The sequence below is a fragment of the Temnothorax longispinosus genome, chromosome 11 (assembly GCF_030848805.1).
Source record: "Temnothorax longispinosus isolate EJ_2023e chromosome 11, Tlon_JGU_v1, whole genome shotgun sequence".
In the NCBI taxonomy this organism is placed as follows: Eukaryota; Metazoa; Arthropoda; class Insecta; order Hymenoptera; family Formicidae; genus Temnothorax; species Temnothorax longispinosus.
Genome location: NC_092368.1, coordinates 15,934,452 through 15,947,624, shown reverse-complemented (window position 1 = coordinate 15,947,624; position 13,173 = coordinate 15,934,452). Strand labels below are relative to the sequence as shown.

The following is a 13,173-nucleotide window of genomic DNA, read 5'->3' as shown; positions in this document are numbered from 1 at the left end:
GGGAGTCGTTTTTCTTCAAACGACTTCATTTGAGTTTCAATATCCTTAATATAAAAAAAATGCCTTTATCAGGCAATTGCTTATCAGGCAATTGCAAAGAATCCTTTATATTTTCGAAAAATTAGTTAAATTTTTGAACCGGTTTAAAAAAAATAAATTATTATTGAAAAATAATACACATCGTGGCAATTAAACCCATCCTCAAAAAATTAATAAAATTTTTAAACCGGTTTTAACTAAATCGATAAATCGGTATATTAATGTAAAAGCATTCCCCGGAAAATTCTACCCCTATTTTATATACTTTTGGTAAAAATTCGGTCGAATAGTTTAAGAGTGTATAAAGAACAGACATACAGACATTCTATTTTATACAGGGTGTCAATTTGAAAACTTACAGTCGGAATATCTCGGTAACTAGTAAAGATACCAAAACACGGTTTGGAGAAAATATAGGGTAGCAAAGAGTACTTTGATTAAAGAAAATTTGACCTTGGGTGGAGGCGTTATGGTCAAATAAAGGTCAACTTAATTTTTTTAAATGGACACATAATTTTTTAAACATCTACGTTTGTAACCCTTCTCATTACGAGCTCAACGCGCTATGATCAAAAATCTTCGAAGGTCAAATGACCAAATGCAGGCTCACAGTATTATTGTCTTAGTACATGTTATGAGAGCTGGACATCGAATCCCTTGGAGGGACCACGACAAAATATTTTTATGATAAGGCGTTGGCTACCACGTTCTCGGCGCCTATAATATGTCGGATGTCTGTTGTGAACTGGCTTATGAACTCGAGGTGTCGGGCTTGTCTTGGCGAACTTTTCAGTGGATTTTGTATCATCGCGTATACCAATGGTTTATGGTCTGTGTACAAGTGCTTTATTGCCGCGTATATTGCCATCAGCTCTCTGTCGTATGGGCTGTACTTCGTTTGTGCTTTAGACAACTTTTTGCTGAAGAACGCTAGTGGCTGTGCTTGTCCTTCCACCAGCTGGTGTATGATCGCTCCTATGGCGGTGTCCGAGGCGTCCGTCGTCAGGGTTACCGGGGCATTGGGTTGTGGATGGGGTAGAAGCGTCGCCTGGGCAAGGCTCCTCTTACAATGCTCGAAGGCGGCTTCTAGTTTTGGTGTCCATTCGACCGGCGTCTTATTTCCTTTTTTCTGTTTTCCGGCGAGTACGTCGTTCAGTACTGCTTGTTCCTTTGCTGCGCTTGGCACGAATCGGCGATAGAAATTGATTGTGCCGAGGAATCGTCAGAGTTGTTTTATGGTCTCCGGTTTTCGGAAGTTTCGTATCGCTTCTACCTTTTCTGGCAGTGGTCGTGTTCCGTCTTTTGAGACGAGGTATCCCAGGAATTGTACTTCTAGCACCCCAAAGGTACATTTGGCCGGATTCAGTCGTATCCCGTACTGTTGCAGGCGCCCGAATACTTCTCTCAAATGGCGCTCATGCTCTTCCTCGTTTGTGGAAGCTATCAATATGTCATCGATGTAAGCATAGCAGAAATCTAGTCCACGTAATACTTCGTTGATGAATTGTTGGAATGTTTGTACGGCGTTTCTTAGGCCGAACGGCATGTATACATATTCGCATAGGCCGAAGGGTGTGATGATGGCCGTCATCGGTATATCCTCCGGGTTGACTGGTATCTGATTGTATGCTCTGACCAGATTTATTGTTGAGAAAATGGTCTTTTTGTGAAGAGACTGTGAGAAGTCTTCGATATGTGGTACCGGGTACCTGTCCGGCTTGGTCCGCCTGTTTACCTACTGGGCGGTAGTCTCCGCATGCTCTCCATTGGTCCGCTTTCTTGGGGACCATATGCAGTGGTGCTGCCCACGGACTCTTCGAAGGCCGGATTATTCCTTCTCGTTGTAATAGGTTGAATTCTATCTTTGCTGCTTTTAGTTTGTCCGGCGCCAGGCGTCTCGGTCGGCAGGCCTCCGGTGGATCCTCGCATTTCCGTGCCTTGTCTTTGAAGGTCCGGTGATAAAAGCAGTGTTCCATTGTAAATCCCCTGGTGTGGCTACGGCTGCGGCTGCGGCCGCGATTTTGCTCTCTGCTGCGGGACCGATTCTCTCTCCATCGCTTTCCTTGTAAAACTGTGTCGTTAGAGCTGCTATCTGTTTTGTTAGCGCCTAGATCTGCGCTTTTAAAGATGTCCTTTCTGTGCCTGCTGGTTCTACTGCCGCGACGATTGCGCGGACGTTGACTTCATGTATGCGGTCGGCTTGCTCTGCGACCTCTTCTAATCGGTCTCCTTGACGTGTTGCTAGGATGACCTGCATCTGGGCTGGTCTCCCCAGCCACAGTCTTCGCTAGTAGGCTATCTGGCACTGCGGTGCCTGCCAGTCCTCGCAGGTGGCGTAGAAATTGTGATGGCTTCCTGTCGCCAAGTTCCTCGTGCTCCAATAGCTGTCGCGTTCGTTGCTCCTGGGATGCTGACAGCCGCTGTATGAGCGTCCGTTTCAACGTCCCGTCTGGGAATAGTTATTTGTGTAACAAGTGCGGGAAGTCGAGATGCGGAGTGGACGCACGAGCCGAAGGCGAGTGCGATCACCCGCACGAGTGTCCAATTCTCAACCCGCACGTGTTACACACTCTATTTTATATTACGAAGTGCGTGGAAAGTGGCCTATTGCGTGCGCGTCATCTGTGCGACGGATGGCCGATTCCGCACGCGCGAGAGATTTCTCACTCGAAGCCGTGCGGGAATATCTCATTCCTGCACGGGTTCGAGTGGGGAATTTAATTCTCGCGTGTGGAATTGGCTATTTGTCGCACAGATGGCGCGCGCGTAATGGGCCACTTTCCACGCACGTGTGATATAAAATAAAGTATTTTTTACTATATATGTATTAAATTTTTAGAAAATTTTACCTTTTTATATTTTTGTGCCGTAACCAGGAGTTGGTGCTCAGGGTCGGCACAGGATTCGAGAATTCCGGGTCGGAGAAAGAATTAACTCGTCGCACTGTGTTTAATGAACTTGAAATATATTTCTTGTGTCAAGTTAACAATCATCTGCATAATTACCAACAGTTTTAAAAAGTTTAAAATAATATGTTTTTCATCAATTTTAAATTCTTAGAAGAGGACAGGAAGTCCCATCATTAAGTTCGATGGGACAATATGGGAAATTAAATTGTACAATTAATGTGCTTTGTCATCAATTTTAAATTCTTATAGGAAGACAGGAGGTTCCATCAATAGAATTTGATGGGACAAGTATGGGAGATTAAATTGTGCACTTAATGTAAAGGTGGCGCCGGGGAAGTCGCCGAATACCGTGTCGAAGATTTGCACGCAACTGTTCAGCAGAGTGGTCGCGTTAATGTGCTTTGGGTTTATGGTATTTACTATAATAAAGCCCACTGTACACGATCTATAATTTGCGACAGAATTCGAGACAGAATTCTATTTATAATTTTATAAATTGTTCTACAAAAATGCGTGAAATATGCGCAGTGTATAAATACCCGTGAATAGTAAATGACATATCTACTATCAAATTTGATCAATAATCTAAAGAAGAAAAGAAAGAAAAATATATATGACAATGTCTTGGTCCAGGAAGCAAGTTACTAATTACACACTTTCCAAGGAAAAGGGAAAGGCTCTACCCAGGCCACCAAAGTCTAATTATAAAAAGCATCTTCAAATCAGAAGTAGTAGCTCTGTACGGAATGCTCTGCAAAGATTGAAAAATCAAAGAGTTAAAAAAAATGAAGGAGAATTGGTACAATTGATGAAAGGTCAGACACAGAGGAAGAAATGGTTGATGATAATCTAGAAGTACCTAAAAAATGCGGTGCAGAAGATAGATATCAATATGGAACTTGAAAAAGCTCGCAAAAGAATTCAGAAACGAATAAAGAAAGCACGGCACGAAAAAGAGACGGAGGCTCATGTGCGTGAGAATCCGGGAATAATAGATAAAGAAAATGAAAGACCTAGTGACGAGTATGATATGAATGTACAATTCAGATCACCTGACCTTTCTTTAGTAATTCCTCCACTCATAGGTAAGCGCTATTGGAATTAGAAATATTTTTGAGATATGCTGGTGTATCATGTTATTTGTTTATTATTGCAGATGAGGTAGATAATATATATTATTGCACTTGATTTCTGATGTGATGAGGTTTGGAAACCTTATGAACTTTAGTGCTTATCCATTTGAAGACAAGTTAGGTAGATTGAAAAGGCTTATTAAAACATCTTCCAAGCCTCTCCAGCAAATTTGTCGTAGGCTATGTGAAAGAGAATTAGTTAATACGAAAAATTATCTTAAAAATCAAGCAAGAGGTCTTATAAATAAGCATGTAAATGGCCCAATAGCCAATATAGTTCCAGTCATATCGCAATATAAAAGATATGAACACGAATCTTATACTCTGACTATAAGTCAACCAAATAATTGTGTTTTCCTTAAGGATGGAATGTTTGGGCTAGTTCAAAACATTGTAAATACTGGAGATGTTAACGGCTTGAAAATTATCGTTAAAATTTTTGAAGGTACTAAAAAGATCTGTATGAGTTGTGCATATTTTTTTTTCCTTATCATTTGCATTTTTTCTTGCACTTATTTCATTCTGAAGGTATGCAATATGCATTTCCCATAAGAACCTATGTTAAAAGTACAATTTTTGGAGTAGATTTTTTTTAAACGGGACGGTGAAAAATTCCCAAAAAATTTACATAATTCTATTTTGCATTCCAGAACAACATATTAAAATTTCATGAAACTCTCTGCATTTTGTTGTAGCCATCGAACGTCCTTAATGTGCTTTTTCATAAATTTTAAATTCTTGTGGGAGGACAGGAGGTTCCATCGATGAGTTCGATGGGACAAGTATGGGATATTAAATTGTACAATTAATGTGCTTTTTCATAAATTTTAAATTCTTAGAAGAGGACAGGACGTCCCATTAATAGGTTTGCTGGGACATGTATGGGAGATGAATCTGTAAAAAATTATGTGCTCTTTCATAAATTTTAAATTCTTAGGGGAGGACAGAAAGTCCCATCAATGAGTTTGAAAGGGATGGATGAGGAGGTTACAGAGAAAACACTTGGCTTCCTTATCAAATTAAAATTGTGCAAATTAGAAATTTACACTTGGCTTCCTCATCAAATTGAGATGTGGAAATTTGCACATAGCAAAGTCACAATTTTGAAGTGAGAGAGTAGGAAATTAGCAAATTGAATCCACAACGGGTGGTGTGGAAGTTCACCATTTTAATATCCTAATTTTTTATATAAATAAAAGTGATTAAAAATTACAGATACAGAATGTAAAGGTGATTGATTTGGGCGATGATTGGTAAAGGGATTTACAAAAAAAAGCTAGTTCTATATAAAAATTACATATACAACTTATACATGTAACTTTTCGAGCAGAAATCGGTAACACCTTCATCGATCTTCGCCAAATCTTAAAGAATTATATATGAAATAGAGGTACAAAAGACTGAAGAATATAATAAAATTAGAAATAGCCCAATATTTCAAAATTTACAAAAGTTAGACCACAAGGGTTGACTTACAAAGGTCAACCACGGGCATTTCTAAAAAAAGTCAAAATTTTTTTAAAAAAGAACCTTTATCGATCATCGCCAAATTCAATACCAACCTTCCTTGAATGATACTCTATCGATTAAAAAAAAACATCCTAATATCTTAAAAATTACGGAAGTTATACCACAAACAAAAAAAAAGATAATTTAACACCAACCTACCTTTAATGATACTCTACGATTTTTCGACGTTTTCGAACATAAGCAACACATTGGCATCGAAAACTCAAAAAACAATTTTTACTTCGGTTTTTTCTACCCCTATTTCATATATAATTCTTTTAAATTCGGTTGATTAGACTTAGCTTTATATGCGATCAAAGTTATGGACATTTGATCGCGTATAAAGCTGGGTCTAATCATCCAAATCTTAAAAAATTATATATAAAATAGAGGTAGAAAAGACTGAAAAATATAATAAAATTAGAAATAGATTGATATCTCCAAATTTGCGGAAATTAAAGCAACCACGGACATTTCTAAAAAAAATTCAAAATTTTATTTAAAAAGAACCGCTTTACCGATCATCGCCAAATTCAATCCCAACCTTCCTTACATGATACTCTATCGATTAAAAAAAAATACATCTGAGAAAATCTTAAAAATTACGGAAGTTAGAGCACATACGGACAACACATACACACACACACATACACTCATACATACATACATACACACGGACATTTTGTACAAAAGTGATTTTTCGACGTTTTAGAACATTCTAAAAAAGAATGAAGAGGGTATTTACAAAACTGTTGAATTAGGGAGAGAGGGAGGAGGAGACGGAAAATGCGACAGAAAAATAGACAGGAGAACGGATCTTCCCGCAGGGAGGATTGATCCGCGCAATCCTTTGGGCCTAACGAACCTTCGGACCCGAGTTCATCATCGCGGACAATTGCACACCAGTGACACACACTGCATGCACACATACATATACACACTTTCAATATTTTTTTCTTATTATATACTAGACGCATAGTAGACATATCATCAGACGCGCGCTTCACGCGCACTATTTAATTAACTTTAATATTATACTGTTACTGGCCTAGTTTACACCGATCACTTGATACGCATATTAAATAGTAAATAACTAGTAAATAAATCTGATTATTGGCTGATCAGTTCAAATATACCATTTGATACGCGTATCAAGAGATCGGTGTAAACTAGACCAACTATTACACTCAAAACTCAGATAAATCTCACTTGTGACGTCGTTCTATCCTTTTTGGTAACTAATGAATAATAAAGACAGAATGACGTCGCAAGTGAGAATTATCTGAGTTTCGATGTAAATGGAAAGCAACTATTAATTCCGTAATACACATAACTATCAAAATATGCGATAAAAAAAAAATATTGATATATGCGCGTTTATATATCTATTTAATTTAGAAGAAGAAGGAGAAGGATGGACAGACGAAGGAAAACAAGTATGAGAGAGAGAGAGAGAGAGAGAGAGAGAGAGTGGAGTGGAAGGATATATAATACAATAAAGAAATATATATGCGGAGCGATAGAATTGTAAGAAAGCGGATATTGTAAAAATAAATATGTGGCGAACGAAAGGAGAGAGTGGCGGAGAAGAGAAAGCGGTAAATGCCGTGAGAGGAGGAGATAGAGACGATATAAAAGGCAGAGAGTTTTAGGTAGACATTAGAATTGAAAATTTGTAAAAGGAGCGGGAGTCCTTCTGTACCCCGCAAAAAGAACAGAATAAATCCACTATCTATCTATCTGTTTCTCTATCTATTTATCTATATAAAAAGACCAGGTATATATATATATATATATATATATATATATATATATATATATATATATTAGTTCGTGCATGCGCAGAAAGCGTTATTTACTACTTCTGACACTATCTATATTGGTTTTCTGGCTTTATTTGAAAGACGCTTTCTGAGCCGAAGTGTCCCAGAACTGTTTAAGGTGATGCTGGTGCCGTCTGTTTTACCGATTATTACGGCATTTCTTTGTCGTCACGTAGCGTCGTATTAATTTGATAGAATTAAAAATCCTTTTCCAGAATTGCAGTACATACATTAATGATTCAGGGGAACTCCGATTTTATGTAGACAACGAGAAAAAATTACGAAAGTACAGATTTCCTTATCTACTTTTATTCCAATATGGCGTCTCGAGTTGCGGCGAGCTGTCAGCTCGTCACAAGATGTATTTCATATAAGAGATATACCATTGGTACGAACGCGTAAACAAATTCCCCTGAATTGCACAACAATAAAAACATCGATAAACCCCCCCAAATCAAGATTTGGAAGCGTAACAAGTATGATGTCAATGTGTGTATCGGTCGTATGTATGCGTGCAATGTTAGGTGCTATCCTTGTCTATATCCTTGACTATACAAAGGACAGATATAGGTTGATAACATAGAAAATGGTAATTTTGTCGGTTATACAGACGGCTCCAGCATCACCTGGCTGCGTTCGGAATAGCACCACAGTTGTATCTGCTGAACGCGGCCAAGCAACTGATGGCAATTATGCCCGATCTACAATAGCTGTAGTAAGCTGTAGTAAGCCTCAAGCCGTAAGAAATTGACCATTACAGGCGAATGTGAGGAGAATAATCGACTGTGATTGGTCAATTTCTTACATCTTGAGGCTTACTACAGCTTACTACAGCTATTGTAGATCGGGCATTACGTACGCTCATTGACGTAAGCGGTGGTAGGGCCAAAGCACATATGACAGTCGTAGTCGTGGACGTAAGTAACGCACAAGCTTTGGCGTATCCTGATCTGTCAGGTCGGGGACTACGACCGTCGTATATCGCTACGCCATGTTATGTGCTTTGACCCGTAAAGCGGTAAGATAATCTTCCGCTTGAAATCGGCTGTAAAAAGAGACACCGAGAGGAACGAAGCTTACGAAACAAAGCATTTGCGAAGAGGCGATCCCCTAAAACGACATGTGCACCTCGGATCTACGAAGCTGGCCGATCTTCAGTTTACTGGAACCGGAATTCGTCTCGCAGATTCACATGGTTGTGGTATACGGTAATTTGTTCTCTTCTTTTTCCTCGCAATACTTTGACAGTGCTATTAACCATTACGTTTCAAAACAGGTAACTTGGGTAATGAGGCCTTAATCGTGACAAGGGATAAAATGGTGCACGCCCTAGGTAATAACATCGCCGGTTGTCTGGGAACGGGGGACGCGCATAGCACGCTGTATCCAAAGAAGGTGGATGCCTTGTGCGACAAAGATATAAAAACGTTCGCGTATGGCAGCGGACCTCACGTACTGATGCTTACGAAAGAGGGAGAGGTACGCTAGGAGGTTTCTTGTACGTCGAAGTAAAATCAAATATGAATCTTTAGTTGGTATCTTTATAACGCTTCTATGGAATACATATAATTCTTATTAAGGACGAAGGAGCCCATAGAATAATTAATATAACTCGTATATTTTGTACAACTGATACTTATCTATGTTTTTTATGTTTTTATAAGAGTACAAAAAGACATTTGGATTTTTCTATTGTGTCATTCTTTATTGATGAATCCAGCAATTTTGAAGAATTGACAGACATTTTACGAATCATTAAGTTAGGCGACGCACTTGTGAAACGTTAGAATTAATGACAGCAATGTTTTTGAAAGGTGTTTTCCTGGGGTCACAACGGTTATTGCGAGCTGGGGAATGGAACATGTAATCAAGGTCTTACGCCTACTCTAGTGAATATGCCCACTCTAGGAAACGGTCTGAACATGAAGCGCATCGTGGACATCGCGTGTGGGAGTCACCATTCCGTTGCTCTGACCGAAGACGGTGAGGTAAGTAAAGATCGTTCGTCGAAATACGATAACAATAACTCTCTGTCGTTACGAGCTACATAGTCAGGACATAGTCAGGTTTCGATTTAGGTGTATGCCTGGGGACAAAATAATTGCGGACAAGTGGGAAGCAGTATCAGCACAAATCAAGGTGCACCTAGACAGGTGAACTCTAATTTAGCTGGGAAGAAGGTTGTCTACATTTCCTGCGGTCAGACCTCTACCATGGCTGTCATCGAGAACGGCGAGGTGTACGGTTGGGGCTACAACGGCGTCGGCCAGCTGGGGATAGGCAATTACGTAAATCAAATGACGCCGAGTCGGGTCGGCTCGCTAATAGGCACTGTGATAGGTAGTTCTCACCTCGATAGACCGATAAAAATAGAAGAGAACGAAAAGTGAAACGGGATTGCTGAGCAATCGATATTGTTTCAGTTAAGGTGGCTTGCGGATACGCGCACACGTTGGCGCTCACCGACGAAGGGAAGCTCTACGTCTGGGGCGGGAATAGTTACGGCCAGCTGGGGATCGGCAACAAGACAAATGCCTGCAATCCAGTTATGGTAAATTCATTTATCGTCATCATAAAGAAATAGAACGAAAAAAAAGAAAAGAAGAAAAGGATTTCATGATCAATAGTTGGTTGGTCATCATCAAATTACGCACGAAATGGGAAGGGTGTCCGACATCGCTGCTCTGCACTACAATCACATAAGTATCGCCGTTGCCGAGGGAGGCCGTGTTTACATGTGGGGTCACTGCCGCGGTCAGAGCATCACGACCCCGACCGCGACTCCATTCTCGAACGTGCACGACGCGCTTGCTTGCTACGGATCGCCGAGCGTCATGCACAAACCGCTAATCCTACACCCAAATGAAGAGTCGAGCATATTGGAATGCCTGAAAACTGCATTCGACGATCCGGTATGTCTTGTTCTATTGTCCCGTATCTGTTCGTTTCGCGTACACAGTTGAACACAATGTTACACTGTGTCCTCTGTGTCTCTTTCTGGAAAGCACCCAGTATTGTGCGCATTTATCTCTAATGATTTTTTTCTCCTTTTCAAGTCGACGAGCGACCTCACGATACAAGTGGAGGGCCAATGTATCCACGTGCACAAGGCTATCTTGAAAATCCGCTGCCCGTACTTTAGAACTATGTTTCAGCACAATTGGGCAGAAAACAACCAGAGGTAATCATTTAACAAAGGATCATTGTTATTTATGTTAAATGTAGGTATGTTCCGTCAGTGATATCAAGGCAAAATGAGATACGCGCTGCTCTGGCGCAACTGCCGTAGCTATAGGGTCGGCAATATTTAAAATTGTGTCGTCGCGCCTTCGATATGCACGCGTTTTTTATTGTGGCGGATCATAGCTGAACGACGCGAAATAATCTACTTTTTTGTTAATTTCGATATTGCGTTGGTAATTGACGGCCATGTCGTCAAGGGAAGTCGAGTCCGAACCGCCGAGTGAACCAATCAAGACACGAAGAAGAGCGGTTAGCGAATAATTCTCGGTGTTAACAAGCTGCGATACTGCCGATTCCTATTAATACTCATTGTACTGTACTACTAATGAAATACGTATTTCGATACTACAATAGTGTTACGTAGTATTTCATATAATGATTAATAGTTTTTACTTATTTCCTACCCGGTCAAACACATTTCACTGTTAACTCAACAAAAGATTTTTAAAATTTTTCTCATTTCAACGTTCTTCCCTTCTAGCGTCATCGAGCATGATCAATTCTCATACATCGTCTACAAAGCGTTCCTGAAGTATTTGTACACTGACGTGATTGATCTACCTGTGGAGAAGGCGTTAGGTGAGTTAAGTGCGCTATGAATGGTTATCAGTCTACGTGTCCTCATTATTGAAGCGATATCTCTCATTACAGAACTTTTGGATCTGGCTAACGCGTACTGTGAGAGCAGTCTCAAGAAGCACTGCATTCGTATGATAAAGCAAGGAATTACTGTATCAAACGTCGCCTACTTATATAGCATTGCAATTGAATATAGCGCGGAGGTAATCAAACATTAACGCTCATTATTAATATTTCATTAACTGCGATATCTGTTTAATGTACATGTATTATTGAATGCGGATGGCAATTTTTTAGGAACTAGAAGAATTCTGCTTCAAGTTTGCCTTGAATCACATGACGGCTGTAACACAGACGGAAAATTTTGCCAAGCTGGACGAGAATACGTTAAAAACTTTTATAATTAAGGCGGGCAAAGCCGGTGTTTTTAGGACGTAATTCATCTGTGTATCTCAAGAACAATGCGCCTCGACAGGAATGGACGAAAATCTTGTGATTTTGCAACGGTGTCAAAACATATATATATATATATATATATATATATATATATATATATATGTATGTTTGAAATCTGATTACGAATGTGAGGGTATATTCCAGGACTGTACATTTTAGCAAACGTAAACAATCCCGGAACATACCTCTGGGCATACATATATATAAATGTTTTGACACCAAGAGAGATTTATCATTTATCCATTTATATATATATATATATATATATATATATATATATATATATATATATATATATATATATATATTTATATTATATATATATATTATATATATATATATATATATATATATATATATATATATATATATATATTAATTTTTATTATCAAAAATTAATAATAAAATATAAAATTTAATAATTTAATATTGAATGTGACAAACCCAGATTGGGTTGAAACCCGGTCCAGTTTGATTAGTCGCGACGTGACGCACTCAGTGGAAACAGCCTATGGGCGCGTTCACCAGACACAACTGTTGAGTCTTCTATTCGTCTTTATCAACACTGCGTTGATTGTTTGGTTCTAATAGTAAAGCCAGCGGCACACGGGCCGGTATTCATAGTCGGATCTTATTTAAATTGTTTTAAGTCTAGTCAAAGGCAGTCTTAAGGCCATCGCACACAAAATGCATAGTTTAGCATAAGCGTAGCATAAGACCGCTGGACCAATGAGCATCTTATGTAAATCAATATGGCGACTTTATGCTGGATGCTCATTGGTTTAGCGGTCTTATGCTATGCTTATGCTAAGCTATGCATTTTGTGTGCGATGGCCTTTAAAGGTCTATCCAGACAAATTTGCATAGGTGCATAACCATGTGCATCAAAAAACGGATTGGCCTATTTCCTTATGCACATGCATATGGACCAATCAATTCTCTTATGCTTATGTTTATGCGCTATGCAAGTTTATCTGGATTAATCTTAAGGGCCCGGACACACACTTCTGCACAACGCATAATGCGTAAGCATAAGAAAATTGATTGGTCCATACACATGTGCATAAGGAAATAGACCAATCAGTTTTCTTATGCTTACGCATTATGCGTTATGCAAAAGTGTGTGCTCCCCGCTTAAAGGTCTATTCAGACAAACTTGCGTAGCGCCCATGCAAGTTTGTTTGGATAGACCTTAAAGGTGGAAGCACATAAAATTGCAGGAGCCATAAGCAGAAGGCAGAAGCCATATACAAAAAAAGTTCCATCTAACAATTATTTTAGTAATGCAAATACGGATGCAGGATGACAAGAAGAGCAGCAACAGTAGTTGCCGGATCTTGCGTAAGATGGCGAGCAATCGAAAAAAGGACAGATGTCATTTTGTTAGACAAAGACAGATATAGAGAAAACAAAATTAGAAAGGTTGACATTATCGACATCGAGGATGGCGAAGGCGCCAGTCACTGCAGGATCCCCTGACCA

At 39.3% G+C, this 13,173-nt stretch overlaps 1 protein-coding gene across 1 annotated transcript; it reads left to right on the top strand.

Moving 5' to 3' along the window:
- The first annotated feature begins 8,226 nt into the window (after positions 1-8,226).
- Positions 8,227-11,940, top strand: LOC139822571 (RCC1 and BTB domain-containing protein 1-like). Its single transcript, XM_071794414.1, has 10 exons — positions 8,227-8,621; positions 8,690-8,892; positions 9,228-9,401; positions 9,492-9,753; positions 9,837-9,964; positions 10,041-10,325; positions 10,470-10,594; positions 11,138-11,235; positions 11,308-11,438; positions 11,533-11,940. The coding sequence occupies exons 1-10, from the start codon at positions 8,534-8,536 to the stop codon at positions 11,671-11,673; spliced, it is 1,635 nt and encodes a 544-aa protein (XP_071650515.1). The 5' UTR covers positions 8,227-8,533; the 3' UTR covers positions 11,674-11,940.
- The last annotated feature ends 1,233 nt before the right edge of the window (positions 11,941-13,173 follow it).